Raw genomic sequence first — 18,073 nt, 5'->3', positions numbered from 1 at the left:
AACTCGGTAGCTCATTTCACAATTATTATGATTATTATCGAACCAGATCCGCGTCACCGATTAGAATTCGACGAAATTCTTGGCGGCCGCCTTGCGCGCTTTGATCGTAAAAAATTCAGTTATCGTGTCGTATTACAGTTTCGTTTACATTCGGTATAATGATATTAATCGGATACGCATGTAATAGCGTATATTAAAACAACTATCGCGCCGCAAGAATCAATCGACAGTTTTTTCGCGATTAACTCGTCGCGATCATATTGCAATCATAAATTAACGCGCCGATCAACGCGGATGAATCGCGCTCAATCGCAAAGGCAATTTTAAGAACGAGGAATATCACAGTCGCACGTTGATCGAAAAATCCATGCTTCTATGACGCATGATAAATAATACGTGGCAGTTGCAAAAGATTTAACTAATAAAAACGTACGTTTGACGAGCGTAAGTCCGTAAAGCAACGCGGTCAGAACGACGAACGTGAAAATGGGTGGCAAAGGGAAGAATAAAAAAAAAAAAAAAAAAAAAAAAAAATGGAAGAAGTAAAAGGAATAAAACGTCGAGATGTACAATATATTCTATCGATGTGTGGGGGCTCGTCTATTTCCCTCGCACGGTATCACGCGGAGTGATGGAATGTTTATCAATAGATTAATCTCGGAGATCGGCGGGTGGTTCCGTGTCGTCGTCGGGCAGGCTCCTCGATTTGCGATTAAACATAAAAGTATTATTTCAATCTGGCCCCTCCGCGCGCGCGCGCGCGTCGGCCGTACGTTCTCTCGAATGTATGTACGTCACCCCCATCGGCACATACGTACACGAGGCATCCGCGTGCGCGCACACACATACGCGCGCGCGTACCTATTCGCGCGACCGATAGATCGGGCATTTTTCCATTAGATTGGAACTTGATTAAATTGAAAATCTGTCAATTTAGGAAAAAGCATCCGACAGCTTATATTGACGGTGGACATTATACGCGGTGGCCAACGAGGCAGAACTCGTTGGCCTGACAACTAGCGGAGATATAAAACCCATCGTCGCGACGATGGACCCGGGATGCACGCCGGGCTGTTTACTTTTTGCTTCCTTTTGCACCCTTGTAAAATTAATTGCCGGACGCTCTTTGAGGGTGAGGCTCGCTTTCGCTATTCTACCGATCGCGGAAATTTGCTCACGGTGTCATTCGTTCAATCTCCACCCTGATATGATTCCGACGCAGCACCCTCTGATGTTTCCCTCCCTTCTCGCGCCTGTTTCGCTCCCATCGCGAGATAGCCGTCGCTGACGAGGTTTTGTAACGCGAACACGTTTATCGCGCGCGTACACTTTTAAAGGAATAATATGCTTTTAACGGATTTAATTTGTCCGCGAATTTGCCGTCCCGGGTTAGTCGATCAAACGAAACCGCCGGATAGCCGAGTGTATCCCGCGATGAAGAAGAAAAGGCGTTTCTTAACGTGGTTATTTAACGCGCGTAACGCGACCCACATGCCTAATCACCGACACGCTTGGAAACGTATGTTACGTCCACACATGGCACGGCCAATACTAATTCAATTGCGTCTCTTAACGAAATTCTAAGAATTTATTTGGAAAAGATTAATTCTATTATTAATAGATTAATTATATATAGCCATATTATTTGTCGGTATATTCATATGTCAGTTTCCTTTCTTTTTTACCGATTAATTTTAATTGTCTTACTCCAACAATATTATAATTATACGCGTATCTGTCGGTATTTATAATTGCAATTTTCATATAACACTGCGGCAAGCATGATCTACGAAAAAGAGAAGAGCACATCTTATCCTTAAACCGAAGTAATCTAGGCGGAATGTCGAGTAGATAGCATTATCTCGACTGATTTAAAACATTATCTCGCGACGATGCAATGCTAAGCGCAACGTGATTGCAATTCGCTTAACCGTATATGGCGCCATTGTCCGAACTAGTTCGATGTGCAATGCCGTGCAATCGAGAATGTATTACGCTCGCGATAAGGTGCCACGATTGCAGCGGATAATTTAATTGAAAATGCGATCTGACCTATACGATAATGCTCTGGAGAAATTCCGCGCCAAGGCGGTCATTATTAAGAATGCGCTTTAAGCGTATCGAATGTACCGCTTTTATGATTACTAATACGTTATCGTAATTAAACATGCCTAATGTTATTTTCCCAGCAAGAACGGCGAACGGAGAACAATGCTTATTTTTAACGTGGTAAAGTTGAATTGTTATTAAAATATATAAAAATTTTTAATTACATTCTTCGAATGGCAGATTTAGACGTATGTATATAAGATTCCGGTAATTATTAAAATCGTTATTTTGTTAATCGAGAATGCACGATTCATATATTTGTGTGCTACGAAAAACTTGATTCTATACGTATTAACCCAGCCGAAAAGTTCAAACTTTACATTGGTTAACATTGTTGGAGCAAAGTTTAATCGTATCGCGAGTGTCCGGGCGGACCTTGATTAAAGACGATCGCGGGGCGGGAAGAACCGCGGATAAGTCAGAGCGTAATCGCGTACCGGGACGCGGCCTTTTAAAGTAGGAAACTCGCCGGAAACTAGCGGCCGCACGGCACCGACAACTCCCCGGTGCGGTGCGGTGCGGTGCCAAATAACAATGTTGGATCTCATAAACAAGGAGACAAGACAAATACCCGGCTGGACGGCGGTTCCTAGGGCGCGGAGTGGACAGAGTCCGTTCTATCGCCCACCCACCCCTCCGGGGATGGGAGACTCCGCTGGTAATTTCACGGTGTCTCGCATCCCTGAGCCACCCCCTCCGTTGCACTTCTCTACACGAGACACACTCACGCGGTATACGCGATATACGTAAACCGCGCTTAGTCCGATATACTCCCTCGATATGATAGTCGATTTTTGAATCGATCGAATGTATCGTCCTCGTATTTATCCTTCGCAAGTTTTGCGTGTAAACAGCGTTGCTCTTTTGGATCGCGATGATTGTAGATTTTTTAAAATCGCTGTTTCGTAAACGATACTTGAAGCACATTTTATTAAATTAAAAGTTTGGTAGCATAAATTGCGTAAAATGAGAGCGCGTACAGGAGAGATTTATCGCCTGTGCCAAACATATTCAGTTATAACGCGTAGCGAGAGCTTTATCTTGGAGCAAGTGCACATCTAGAATGCGGGAAGGAAGGGGCGAGGGAAGAGAGGGGGTCACTGGGATTTGCGCGAATGGCCGACGACTTAATTGATCGAGGGCCATAAGCGAATTAGGGATGACCAATGTTCCACGTGCGGAGCTGAGGAATATGGACGGGGGAAGACGCCGAGTTAATTCAATTCGAGGAGGCCCGAAGAGGGTTTTGCGACGTATCTCGCGAGACGTAAATTTGCGTACGTACCCCACGAGCTCGCCGCGCAGACCCCTTTACTCAAGGACGATGGACATTCCAATAAATTGCATCGACGCCTTGAAATTGGTTAGGTTCCTTTCTCCTTTCCTTCGGTCCTTTCAGCTTTTTATTCTACCTCCTCTCCATTCTATATCGTCCTTTTTCCTCTCCTTTCGTTTACTACGCGGCCGCGAGTCATAAATCAAATTATACGTTGAGTGAGATTAGATTTCTGTTTGGCCACGCTCGAATTCACGAGCAGCGAATTCGACGAGGGTAAGGACTGCTGCGGTAGAAACCTTCGCCCTTCCTGTCTTCCGCGCCCACCGCTCTCTTCCCCCCTGTCCCTCCCCTTTTCTCTCGACCCATCCCGCTGCCACTTCGCCTCGGTGCTGCCTGGCGATGGTGCTGCACTACGAGGTCCAACATTAGTTAACGATTAATCAAGGCGCTTGTAGCTCAACATATATCATTAAACTAGTTAGCGAAGTAGGGTCGACCAAGTGTGCTGACCACTGGCTACACCACCCACCGCCTCGTTCTCTCTCCACCGGCCGTCCCTGACCGAACCCCTTTACCGAGCCCCCTCCGGCTCGCTCGCGTAGCCGATCCCGAACCCTCTGGCGACGTGCTCACGTACCGAATGCAACTCTTAGAAACTCCAGAAGCGAGTTTAAGCTCGTCGCTCGATGTTTCGTCCGTTTCTGGCGTGTGCCAATTGCTCGTTAAAGCGCGGAAACGGGGAAACACTTGGGCGCACAGTCGAAGGGGCGTTACACTTTGACTCGCTAATGTCAAAATGAGTTCTCGTTATGCCCGAGACGTCGATAAGATGTGAGATGTCGATCGAAAGCTCGTAGGGAAAATACTCTTTTGCTTTTCTTAGTGCGATTGAATTAGATAAAGAATAGTATATATTATACACACACACACACACACACGCACACACACACATATATATGTATATCGACATAATTTATGCGGATTGATAAACTTAATAGTAATTGATATAAATATGCCGCCATCTCGAATTTCGCGAACCTTTCGTAATATTCTATTTGTTTCTTGGATCGACCTTCTCTCGGATCTTCTCGCTTTTCCATACTCCCGCCCGCGCTTCGTCTCTTCCAGTTTTAACCATCAGGAGACGGCTGCATAGCCTCCCGTGCGCCCGCGGGCGCCCCTTATAAATCCTGCAGGACTCCTGCAGGCACTAATGTACGACTGTTTGCGGGTATAACTTGGCCCCGACGCGAAGGATAGGGGATGGTGTTTCCAGTACATGCTAAGCCAGGGCTAAAGGCCCGCTAGACCGAGCCATTCCTCACTGCCCTACAGACTTACACCTCCGCCCCCGTATGCTTGTCTTTGCTTCTTATCCCTAAGCAAATGTGGTCACCGCGAAGAGGGCGCAGGGATTTATTGATGGATTTACGACCTTGATGTTTGGATCTTGGAGTAAGACGAATGGAATCTTGAATTCGCAGCCTGTCATGCGTGTTTAAACTTTGCTCCACGTATCTCAGAAACAATGCCAACCACAATTATCATATTCTACATTTAAGCAATTGATTTAATACGCTAATCAAATTTTTGCATCTTTAATTAAAAAAAAGTTATAAGATTAAAAGAAATTTATATTTTGATTAAAGAGAGAGAGAGAGAGAGAGAGAGAGAGAGAGAGAGAGAGAGATATGAAGAAAAATGACTGTGTTTTATAAATGACACAATGGTTCGTTTGATATTTTGCAACGTAAAAAATAATTTAAACAAAACGGATGAGCAAGAGACAGAAGTAATTTATTCTTTTGAATCGATGAGCTTGTTCGATGACCTACGAAAGATAGCATCGGTATTATCGACGTTTGGAGCGACGGAGCAGAAATCCGAACGGGCCAGACACATTAATACCGTCGCAGGGAATCACTTGGCAAAGTTATTTGACCACCACTGTTCATCCCGGGAGATGGTATTAAATCCCCACCCCTCCCACCATCCCGTACCTCCAGTGGTCCGGACAGACTTGTACCAAGGACCAGGGCGAGCTAGGCACCAGTGTCCGGCGGTGTCGTCGGCAAACGTTTGCTCGACAAACAAACTCAACTCCCGTCTCCGCTTCGCATTGCGCGACTCTGTTTTACTATATAAATGAGATGGTCACCCTAAGTATAGGGTTGAAAGGGATGATACTGCACGAGTGTGCGTCTCGTCGGTGCCACCCAGTCGCTCTTCAGAGGCGACTGTCACCCTCGATCCTTCGTCTCTAGCCTTCTCTAATTTTACATGAAGAAGATAGAAGACGAACGATAAGAAATATTCGCTGTCGTCTCGAAAGTGTTCGTCGTGTATTTCTTATCTATTGGAGGATTTCTTAAAATATGTAGCGCCATGTCGCTGTTATAGTTATTTCGCGCATCGCAATTGCGTATCTTAGAAAAATAAAAGATAAATTATTAATTGTGTCTGAGAATTTTAATGATGACAGAAAGAGACAAATATCAGCTTGTTTTTAAATTATGACATTGGAAATATCAATGCATCTAAACCTATCAAAAATGTCTGTATTGTAATAAATTGACAATGAAAAATATATTTAGCTTAAAAGCTTCGAGCGCAAAATGTAGCGTTAATAAAACAGAATGTGATTAATAAGTCTTCCCATGGTATTGTAAAAATTTCGATCGAAATCGATTTGATAGATAATAAAATTAATTTACGAATTAGCTTTGTTATCGCGTTCGAATCCATTTATGATTATTGCAAGGTGTTCGTTACGTAACAGAGAACAAATATGGAAACAATCTTCGTGCCTGGAGGATGAATTTCATTGCGAAGTTAGTGACCGTTCGGCTGCCCAAGAATAATATAATCCTCCGCTGTGCGCCGAGACTACTCTGTATTAATGTTTGCCCCGATATCTGTAAACAGGCATTACCTGTATCTCTGGAACCGAGGTGTAACTATCCGCTGGGCGAGCTCATGGTAGATTTGAACGTTAGCCCGCCACAGGGATTAGAAACTTCCTGCAGCGAGGTCACCGTACATACTGTTTGCGTTTCTCTACCGGTGCCTCGGTGGAAAGGAAAAGAGGAACTAGTCGGGTGGCCTGAATATCTACGGGACTAACAGACGGATTCGAAACTAAAATAATACGAGCGTCGGTTAAAGAAATTTTGCGCATCACGCGCGATCCTCGCTCTTTCAACGTTAAAGCTGACAATTTTATCTCGGTTACGAATCGCATCATATTTTAAAAACGAGCAAAGTTTGTGATACTTTTGTAAAATACAAATTTTTTATTCGAATAATTCTTTTCTATATTATAAAGGCCATGGTGCGATACGACAATTGAGATATTTTTTGCAAAGCGAACGATTAGCCGTGCAAATCAAAAAAATCATCGTTTGTTAAATGTAAAGATATACAGCTCCCCGAACGAAGGAGACGCCGGACGTTTGCGAGAATTCATTGCAAATGACAACACGCGACAACGGCGAGCGACGACACATGAGCATTATCGTAGACGGAGAGTGGCCGGTTTCACCCACATTAAGTTAGCCCCCCCCCCACCAACGCCAAATTAAATCAAATACATCAAATAATTTAGTGCTAATTATGTGCTAATTAGTTGCCGTAGTCCGAATTTTGTTGCTCAAACCGTTTAGCAGAAATTTACATTCAAAGTGGGGGGTGCTAGTGACATTAAGCCAGCCCCCCCCATAGTGAAAAAAATATATATAAAGCTCGAATCAAAAAATAAAATACACTAGAATTTGTTGCATATTCTTAATTTTGTTAATGTACATGTTGGATAATTTTCATTTTTTAAGAATGACGCGTTAAAGATATATGTTAAGATTACAGAGTGATCAGAGTTAAATAAAATGTAATCGTATTAATGATCGAGTTCGAATGCTAATAAAATGGTAAAATTAATGCGCTCAACGATTATAATTATGAAATCATCAGTAATCATTAATGACGAATAACAGAAATAATCAAGGCAAAAATAATATGGTCAGTTTTAATTCTAAATATTTATATGATTATCAGATTATAAATAATTAATCAAAAAACAACTCGATTTTTCAATATCATCGTTTCCATAAATTAAAAAATAAATTGACATGCATATTGTTAATTTTGTTAATGCACATGTTTGATAATTTTCATTCTCTAAAAATGACGCGTTAAGGATGTTAAGATTACAGAGTGATCAGAGTTAAATAAAATGTAATCGTATTAATGATGATTTCGAATGCTAATAAAATAGTAAAATTAATGCGCTCAACGATTATAATTATGAAATCATCAATGTAATCTTCAATGACGAATAATAGAAATAATCAAGGCAAAAATAATATGGTCAGTTTTAATTCTAAATATTTATATGATTATCAGATTATAAATAATTAATCAAAAAACAACTCGATTTTTCAATATCATCGTTTCCATAAATTAAAAAATAAATTGACACGCATATTGTTAATTTTGTTAATGCACATGTTTGATAATTTTCATTCTCTAAAAATGACGCGTTACGTATGTTAAGATTACAGAGTGATCAGAGTTAAATAAAATGTAATCGTATTAATGATGATTTCGAATGCTAATAAAATAGTAAAATTAATGCGCTCAACGATTATAATTATGAAATCATTAATAATCATGAATGATGAATAATAGAAATAATCAAGGCAAAGATACTATGGTCAGTTTTAATTCTAAATATTTATATGATTATCAGATTATAAATAATTAATCAAAAAACAACTCGATTTTTCAATACCATCGTTTCCATAAATTAAAAAATAAATTGACATGCATATTGTTAATTTCGTTAATGCACATGTTGGATAATTTTCATTCTCTAAAAATGACGCGTTAAGGATGTTAAGATTACAGAGTGATCAGAGTTAAATAAAATGTAATCGTATTAATGATGATTTCGAATGCTAATAAAATAGTAAAATTAATGCGCTCAACGATTATAATTATGAAATCATCAGTAATCATCAATGACGAATAATAGAAATAATCAAGGCAAAGATAATATGGTCAGTTATAATTCTAAATATTTATACATGAGCTATAAATCATTAATAAAAAAAAAACCCCCCGATTTTTCAATACTATTGTTTCCATAAACTAAAAATTATATTGACAATTTTAAATGTTTAATAATAAATTCTACTCACCGACCGATGCACCGCCCTTGCATGTCTCACTTCTTTCCGCATCTGGTCATCGCGAGATCCTTTCCGTTTCCGGTTGCTCCCTTCGCTTCAAATTGAGACGAGACAGTATATCAATTTGTCCACTCGTGCACAATCACTATTCTCACAATCACTATTTCACTCGTAGTCCAAAATCCGCCATATGCAATGACGCGGTAAAATTATTTCCATGCCGATTATAAACATGAAAGAACATATAATCGCGTATTAATAAATGGACCGAGACGATTTTCCGTGATTCTAATCGACATTCCCGATACTCACAACATCCACTTTATACACGGGATAAACTTGTGATGGATAAAAAAAGGCGAGAAATACGGAAAGAATATTTCAATCTCGCACGCTAATGCAATACGACGGTTACTGTAACGGTTACGGAAAATTTAGGCAGGTTGAGTAGTAGTAGATGGGGAGGGGGGAACGCGTCGTCGAATATCCGTTCCAGGAAAAGGAGCGAGCGCGTCTCTTCCAAGAAATAAACCGTACGCGAAAAATCCTGCGCGAGATAAATCAAACTAGCTCGAGCGACGCTCTTTTGCGATCTCGATATATGAAATTGTGAATATAACTCTGAAAAAAGAATTACATTCGAAAACAATATTAAAGAATATTAAAGCAGAAACGTGTGGAACGCGACGCGCTTATATTTTCAACGCAATATTATTATATACGACAACGAGTAAATTATTTCAGCGCCTAAAAATATGTTAAATAATGTATTCATCGATCGTTGTATCGTATTATAAAGTCGATATATCAAAACTACAAATTACTCTCGATTCGGATATTTCGAATATTCCTTCGGATGCGAAATTCATTTTCGATAGATAAAAGATGCGTGGGAAAAATCTTGTCGTTTGCGAGTATATATACATCGAAAGATGCCTTAATCACGATTACACGGGTTAATATATTACACTCGGATAATCGCCTGTTATTCGATACAAGACCCCCCCGACACTCGTTCGTACGCGAATCTCACTTTCGACGGATAAAAAGACGCGAGAAACACGGAGCGCGACCGTAATTCGTCTTGAGACTCGCGCTTGTGGGAAGGGACTGACACGATTACGGAAAATTTAGGCTGGACGGGTGATAGGTGAGGAGAGGGGAGGACCGCGTCGCCGAACGTCTCGGTACAGAAGCGTTCAAAAAAGTTGGATGAAAACATTCAGATATAAACAAAGAAGCGCGGCTCGAGAGAAAGAGAGAGAGAGAGAGCTTATATTACAAAATCTCGATCAATTTTCATGGCGAAACGATAATACATACGAGAATAATCGTTGAATAGAATGCGTAAGATTGAAGGAGGAATATATCTGAAAAGCAGCTCACACGCCACATATGAACATTCCTAATAAAATATTCTTATTTAAGAGAAAAAAAAATGTGTTCGGTTAGTCGACAGTTCATGGTTGTAAAATTGACCAATCACGGTCATTCGATTCTTGATTGGTGATTGGTTAGTTTTAAAATTATGGATGTTACTGAAATCAAATTAAGGGTGACATGTCAACGTTAATCGATGTCTCTGAAATGCCGCGAGAAACCACGAGTACCAACAGCTAAATGAGAAATTTTACAATTGGTGAAGCTTCGCGTCGCGTTTTTCACACGTTTCGTAATTCAATATACTTTAATATTCTTTTAAAATATATGATCATCCATAGTTTTAAAACTAACCAATCACCAATCAAGAATCGAATGACCGTGATTGGTCAATTTTACAACCATGAATATTATTAAACCTGACGTGTAAAATTAGTCGACTAACTGTCGACTAACCGAACACATTTTTTTTTCTCTTAAATAAGAATATTTTATTAGGAATGTTCATATGTGGTGTGCGAGCTGCTTTTCAGATATATTCCTCCTTCAATCTTACACATTCTATTCAACGATTATTCTCGTTGTATTATCGTTTCGCCATGAAAATTGATCGAGATTTTGTAATATAAGCTCTCTCTCTCTCTCTTTCTCTCGAGCCGCGCTTCTTTGTTTATATCTGAATGTTTTCATCCAACTTTTTTGAACGCTTCTGTACCGAGACGTTCGGCGACGCGGTCCTCCCCTCTCCTCACCTATCACCCGTCCAGCCTAAATTTTCCGTAATCGTGTCAGTCTCTTCCCACAAGCGCGAGTCTCAAGACGAATTACGGTCGCGCTCCGTGTTTCTCGCGTCTTTTTATCCGTCGAAAGTGAGATTCGCGTACGAACGAGTGTCGGGGGGGTCTTGTATCGAATAACAGGCGATTATCCGAGTGTAATATATTAACCCGTGTAATCGTGATTAAGGCATCTTTCGATGTATATATACTCGCAAACGACAAGATTTTTCCCACGCATCTTTTATCTATCGAAAATGAATTTCGCATCCGAAGGAATATTCGAAATATCCGAATCGAGAGTAATTTGTAGTTTTGATATATCGACTTTATAATACGATACAACGATCGATGAATACATTATTTAACATATTTTTAGGCGCTGAAATAATTTACTCGCTGTCGTATATAATAATATTGCGTTGAAAATATAAGCGCGTCGCGTTCGACACGTTTCTGCTTTAATATTCTTTAATATTGTTTTCAAATGTAATCCTTTTTTCAGAGTTATATTTACAATTTCATAAATCGAGATCGCAAAAGAGCGTCGCTCGAGCTAGTTTGATTTATCTCGCGCAGGATTTTTCGCGTACGGTTTATTTCTTGGAAGAGACGCGCTCGCTCCTTTTCCTGGAACGGATATTCGACGACGCGTTCCCCCCTCCCCATCTACTACTACTCAACCTGCCTAAATTTTCCGTAACCGTTACAGTAACCGTCGTATTGCATTAGCGTGCGAGATTGAAATATTCTTTCCGTATTTCTCGCCTTTTTTTATCCATCACAAGTTTATCCCGTGTATAAAGTGGATGTCGTGAGTATCGGGAATGTCGATTAGAATCACGGAAAATCGTCTCCGTCCATTTATTAATACGCGATTATATGTTCTTTCATGTTTATAATCGGCATGGAAATAATTTTACCGCGTCATTGCATATGGCGGATTTTGGACTACGAGTGAAATAGTGATTGTGAGAATAGTGATTATGCACGAGTGGACAAATTGATAGACTGTCTCGTCTCAATTTGAAGCGAAGGGAGCAACCGGAAACGGAAAGGATCTCGCGATGACCAGATGCGGAAAGAAGTGAGACATGCAAGGGCGGTGCATCGGTCGGTGAGTAGAATTTATTATTAAACATTTAAAATTGTCAATATAATTTTTAGTTTATGGAAACAATAGTATTGAAAAATCGGGGGGTTTTTTTTTTATTAATGATTTATAGCTCATGTATAAATATTTAGAATTATAACTGACCATATTATCTTTGCCTTGATTATTTCTATTATTCGTCATTCATGATTACTGATGATTTCATAATTATAATCGTTGAGCGCATTAATTTTACTATTTTATTAGCATTCGAAATCATCATTAATACGATTACATTTTATTTAACTCTGATCACTCTGTAATCTTAACATCCTTAACGCGTCATTTTTAGAGAATGAAAATTATCAAACATGTGCATTAACAAAATTAATCATATAAATATTTAGAATTAAAACTGACCATATTATTTTTGCCTTGATTATTTCTGTTATTCGTCATTAATGATTACTGATGATTTCATAATTATAATCGTTGAGCGCATTAATTTTACTATTTTATTAGCATTCGAAATCATCATTAATACGATTACATTTTATTTAACTCTGATCACTCTGTAATCTTAACATCCTTAACGCGTCATTTTTAGAGAATGAAAATTATCAAACATGTGCATTAACAAAATTAATCATATAAATATTTAGAATTAAAACTGACCATATTATTTTTGCCTTGATTATTTCTGTTATTCGTCATTAATGATTACTGATGATTTCATAATTATAATCGTTGAGCGCATTAATTTTACTATTTTATTAGCATTCGAAATCATCATTAATACGATTACATTTTATTTAACTCTGATCACTCTGTAATCTTAACATCCTTAACGCGTCATTTTTAGAGAATGAAAATTATCAAACATGTGCATTAACAAAATTAATCATATAAATATTTAGAATTAAAACTGACCATATTATTTTTGCCTTGATTATTTCTATTATTCGTCATTGATGATTACTGATGATTTCATAATTATAAGCGTTGAGCGCATTAATTTTACTATTTTATTAGCATTCGAAATCATCATTAATACGATTACATTTTATTTAACTCTGTTCACTCTGTAATCTTAACATCCTTAACGCGTCATTTTTAGAGAATGAAAATTATCCAACATGTGCATTAACGAAATTAACAATATTATATATATATTATATATATATATATATATATATATAAATTATTTGTAATTATTATATAATTAAATAATTTAGGAAAGGGGCATAAATCTTTATACTTAATTGAAGATATAAAATGCTCATTTGAAACTTTTTACTAATACCAATGAGCCAAAAAGTTATTATATTGTGAAGAAAATTAAAAAGAGAGAAATAGTATCGATAAAAAAAAATTCATATTGATATCAAATTTGAATAATTCTGCTTTTAGAATGTTATTTATGTATTATATCGCGCATTTATATCGCGCTGCTATAAATATTTTTTTTATCTTATGTGATATATAAATAATTTTAGTACTATACATATAATAAATGCCAATATAATTTTTATGGCAAATAATTACTATTGTTATATTTTAATTTTACGGTTTAAAACGTCAAAGAAATTTTTTTTTTTTTTTTTTTATATATGTGTTGTTTAAATTTTCAGGATAATTTTTGGAATAGCTTTGTAGAGTTATAAATAAATGCATGTATGTACAATTCCGCGAAATCACACATAGGTATGCTGCGAGAGAGCTACTTCGATTACGGTCCATCTGATCCGTTTGTATTGTTGAAGATATAATTGTACCCAAAGCTCGTAAGGGAATTTCACAGACTGCTTTGAATCGGGTGGGTGTCGTTCGGGAAAATTGTTGCGAGAAATCGTTAGCGTACCCTCAATGCGAACATATCTTGCGAATGATTATCTTTTCAGGTGCGTGCGATATGATCGATCATTTGCCGAAAATAGAAAATCTCAACTCGTTTTTCAAGTATTATAATAAGAAATAGCATTGACTTCACGCTAGACACGTAAGCTTTGACGTAACGTGCTAATTGTGGAACGTTTCGTGGACGGAGATGAATTTATTAAGGAACCATGCATGAGAATCCGTCGATAAGCGTACATAGTTTGATAAAGATTATCACAAAGATCATTAAAATCATGCTCGATAAATTAACAACGTAATATTATTAATTTTATTAACATCGTCAATTTTATGATTAGAATCAAAGATACGGATTGTTCATAATATTATTTTATATTTTATATATGAATAACTAATGAATTATTAAAATTTGACAAAACTTTATACGTATTATTTTTTTAATCTAACAGCACTCGCAAACTATTGTACTCGGACGGATGATCACCGTTTGATAAAGGGTGTATCGGTTGAAAAATAATTTGCGCGAATGATCGATATTCATTGGAGCTCTTTGCTTTTTCGCGAGTTGTTAGGATGCATTTATTGTCGACGCGAAGGAAGCGCGAGAAGCGGTCGCGCAAACTTGATAATCACCGTCGTCTCTTGTCGACTTATCGAGTCTCGCTATCTCGCATCGCGGTACGCGTTTGTCGTTAAGCCGGCTCTGCCAACATTTTGTAATTGATTGGAGCGAAATACAGTCGTGCAAGGGGGCAGCCCGGGCAATCGGTGGGACAGGCCGCGAGATCCAGTAAGTCAAATTTTCCCGTCGAGCGACGGCCGCTCATCCGTGTACATGACGTTTTAATAACGGTTCGTGAGCGATTGAAAATGTCAATCTACTTCGCTTTTGCGGTGAGCGTGCGTGTAAACGCGTGTGCGCTGCATTCGCGATGCGTGCGAAACGCTCGTCGAGGACTCTGTATCTGTTAATCGTCGTCGTTTAAGAGTTACGCACGATCTCGCGTGTTCACTCAACGCCTCGAAATCGTCAAGACGTTTCTTTTCTCGATCAAAATGCCCGCACCTGCTTTTTAGCACATTATTACCTTCTGTAGCCGATATTAGGAGAGGTTTTATCGATACGAAGTCGTTTCGCGCGCGCAGCAAACTCGCTCGTCGAGCGCGCCAATCGACCCGGACAATATTTAATATACGATCAACTTTTTCATTTCCGGATTGGATCGTAGCATATATTCCGTTACCCGTAAAATTTTTTTATAAAATACGTAATTATTTTATATTGCAATAAAAGTGATTTTTGCCGAGATAAAAAGTAATAAAAAATTTCATATTAATTTTTTTTAAATACGAAGCGTAAATTTTTCATCGGAACACGCGGAAACACAAGGGGGTTACTGGTTTAGATAGGCATTTATATATTATGCAGTATGTAATTACTTTACAATAAAAGAGATTTTTTACCAAGACCAAAAAAAAAAAATACTAAAAATTTCTATGAAATGTATTCTCGAAATTTAACTTTTGCTGTTGGCTATTTCAAGATACATACAGTATAAGGATACATGTTTTTTTCCTGCGTTATGTCGCAATAAAGTTATTTTCTTTTCTCGCTTGAACGAAAGTTAGGATGCATTCGCAACACGGTTTACACCGAAAATATGCGAATTAATTCTGAATAACAATTCGCGTTTAATAATTTTCTTTCCGCATTGCGATTTTATCTAGAATATAGATAAGCGAGGAATATACTTCAGTTGCGAATATATTAACAATTGAAAATTGATCAAGGCGCAAATCGATCTCGATGTATAACTAGATGTAAAGGCCATGGAACATAGAAAAATATTAGCAGTAAAAAGCAAATAAAAAAATGTTGATTTGCTTACTGTTTTCTTCATGTGTGCCTTAAGAAGATAAAATTAAACTTGAAGTCAGACTGCCTTATGTTTCGGTAATCAATTGTATTCACCGTCGAACATGGATCAGAAAACGATGATGCTCGAAACAATAGCGGCGCGGTAGCGAGGATACTAGAGAGAGAGAGAGAGAGAGAGAGAGAGAGAGAGAGAGAGGGGCGGTATCGCCCTCGCGCGAGTTTATCTGGTCCGTTCTATCTTTTATTAGCATCCCCGTAGAAGCTATTTCGTAGCCCTTTCTCTATCGCTAAACCTATCCAAGCAGTTTCTCCGGAGTCTCGGCCGTTCCGTAGCCGAGCGGGAGTACCAGAAGTGCGTATTTACGAGCGTTCCCGTCCATAAAGCAACCTCGCGCCTGATTTTGATACATCCTCCATTCCGAGCACTATCTCACGCGCAAATATTACCTATGTAGCTATACACTTAGGATTTATGGTGATGCTGCGCGCGTAAGCGATAGTTTTGTTTTGTATTCCATGTATTTCAAACGCCCCGGTCTATCTCTTTCTCTTCCATATTCGTTGTTCTTTGCAAATTCCGCGGATTCTTGAAGACATTTGAAACAAACGAAAGAAGAAGGAAAAAAAAACAACAGATTAAACAAATTGAATTTTTTTAATGACGAAATTTGCGAATCCGTATTGTTACCAAGATAAGAGAAAGTCGCGATATTTATTACGCCTGTTAAAAGGATGCAAACTTCGGGAGATGTATGCTGTGAAATTTAAAACGACGCAGCAGAGGAATATATGTTGCTGAAACATACATTAGGCGCTGGAGGAATAACGACAGACTGACGCAGGCAGGAATAAACACACGGCAAGCACGAAGCAACCCTCTAACAGTAACGAATATGCAGCTGTCACTCCGAGATATATTTTCGTATCCGATATCAAACTTGGCATAAATCGATAATACATTGTTTAATTGCACTATTTTTTGGTATCAAGAATTATGCGCAAGCAAATCGTGTAACGTATTAAATGAATTAATATACGCCCTTGGCTACTCGAGCCATTTATTAAAATTGCATATTAATCCCCTTATGTTATCGGTCGTGATTTCATTTTTCATTCTAAAACGTAACGAATTAAAAATCCAGAGATCGCCCTGAGAATCATATTGCGTACGTGCATATTTTCTCAGAAGCGTCATTGGTTGAAAGAAGACAAAATTTTGCAGTCTTGTTGTTCAAATATACATTAGACATTGAAAGAAAAAGAAAAAAAAATTATGATACAGACGGGCTCGCGCTTATGCAGGAATAAATGCATGGGAAACGCGGAGGAGCGATTCTGATATTGAATGCATACTGGGCACGGAGCACCTTTCGTCCAAAGTTTCTCGCACTGATGTACACGCGTATATATATATATATATATATATATATAAAGCGTCTGTGCATATCGTAATCACAATATTATACTGGAATTGGGAAAGGGCCGGCGCTTTCCCATGTCTATTTTAATGGCATCGGGGATTTCAAATGGGGTTGAGCCAAGCGTCGCGTAATAACTTGTATCCCGTCGAAAAGAAAAAAAAAAAATATCGGAAGACTCGGGCAAGCCGATTTACAGTCTTCGTTTTTCATTTAATACTTTTTATCGAAGCGTGGATTTATGGCGTTTAAATGTTAAACAAGCGCGCGCTTGCGATCTCGTTCTTGCTTGAATTGTTTCTTATCTCTTTTGTTTTCGCGCTAATTTGCGATATTATCGGAAATTTCGCAGGTAGAGGACGTAGATTGTAAATATTCTCCGAATAAATGTTTAATCATAATCGAAACTCTATAGTTTATTAATTATCAACAGCTCTCTCACGTCCATATGATACCGCTCGCGCGTGTAAGAGATCGATCGTCGCGTGCCGAGTGGTTGTTTAGAAAGTTCCATTTTATTTCCTTCGTGGAAGTTTGCGCGAATAAAGACAGAACGGATACGGAAACGGGACAAATGGTGCGCACAATATTAGCATAATGTATGTCGCAATTATCGTTACAGTTGCTTAAGTTGTTGACAATTGATTTCAATATTCGCCCGCTTCACGTTCACTCTCCGAGGATACAAGGGATTCCTTTAAGAACGATTTGCAGACATAAAATTTCTTATCAATAAAATATATTCAAGTCTCGTAATCGATGAAATATCCAGAGAAAAAAGAACTACAAATATATGTATATTTTATTTTATCGTAAAATTTTTAAACAAATTTTTCATTATTAATATGCGTTAATATGTGCCATCGAATTGGATCGATAAAGATTAAGGGATACGCGACATACCACTTAAATTAACACGATTAATTCAGTATTATGATAAAATAGTAAAAATGAAAATAGAGCGCTAAATAATGAGGCAATTAGAAATTAAAGATATCGAGTGTCGATGCGTCGAATACGGTGTCGTTGCCGACTGTTTTACAGGATGAAAAGTTCTTCAGGCAACAGAGGATTAAAAGTTTACTTCGCTGGTAGA

At 38.2% G+C, this 18,073-nt stretch overlaps 1 protein-coding gene across 4 annotated transcripts in view; it reads left to right on the top strand.

The window, feature by feature from the left end:
- Positions 1 to 18,073, top strand: part of Pdm3 (pou domain motif 3) — a 117,686-nt gene that overhangs the window by 14,647 nt on the left and 84,966 nt on the right. Inside the window, exons 1-2 of one of the 4 annotated variants that reach the window (XM_070312181.1) lie at positions 10,765 to 10,888; positions 11,712 to 11,847. The exons of the other annotated variants lie outside the window; for them this stretch is intronic. Coding sequence (XP_070168282.1) covers positions 11,806 to 11,847 — 42 coding nt within the window. The 5' untranslated portion in view covers positions 10,765 to 10,888; positions 11,712 to 11,805. Of the gene's footprint in view, positions 1 to 10,764; positions 10,889 to 11,711; positions 11,848 to 18,073 lie in introns of those variants that run through there. 4 annotated transcript variants of the gene reach the window in all.

Source organism: Polyergus mexicanus, unplaced genomic scaffold (genome assembly GCF_030449975.1).
Source record: "Polyergus mexicanus isolate NDT 795.1 unplaced genomic scaffold, iyPolMexi1.0 SCAF_21, whole genome shotgun sequence".
Taxonomy (NCBI): Eukaryota; Metazoa; Arthropoda; class Insecta; order Hymenoptera; family Formicidae; genus Polyergus; species Polyergus mexicanus.
Note: the sequence above shows the minus strand (reverse complement) of the source record. Positions and strands in the feature narration are given on the sequence as shown.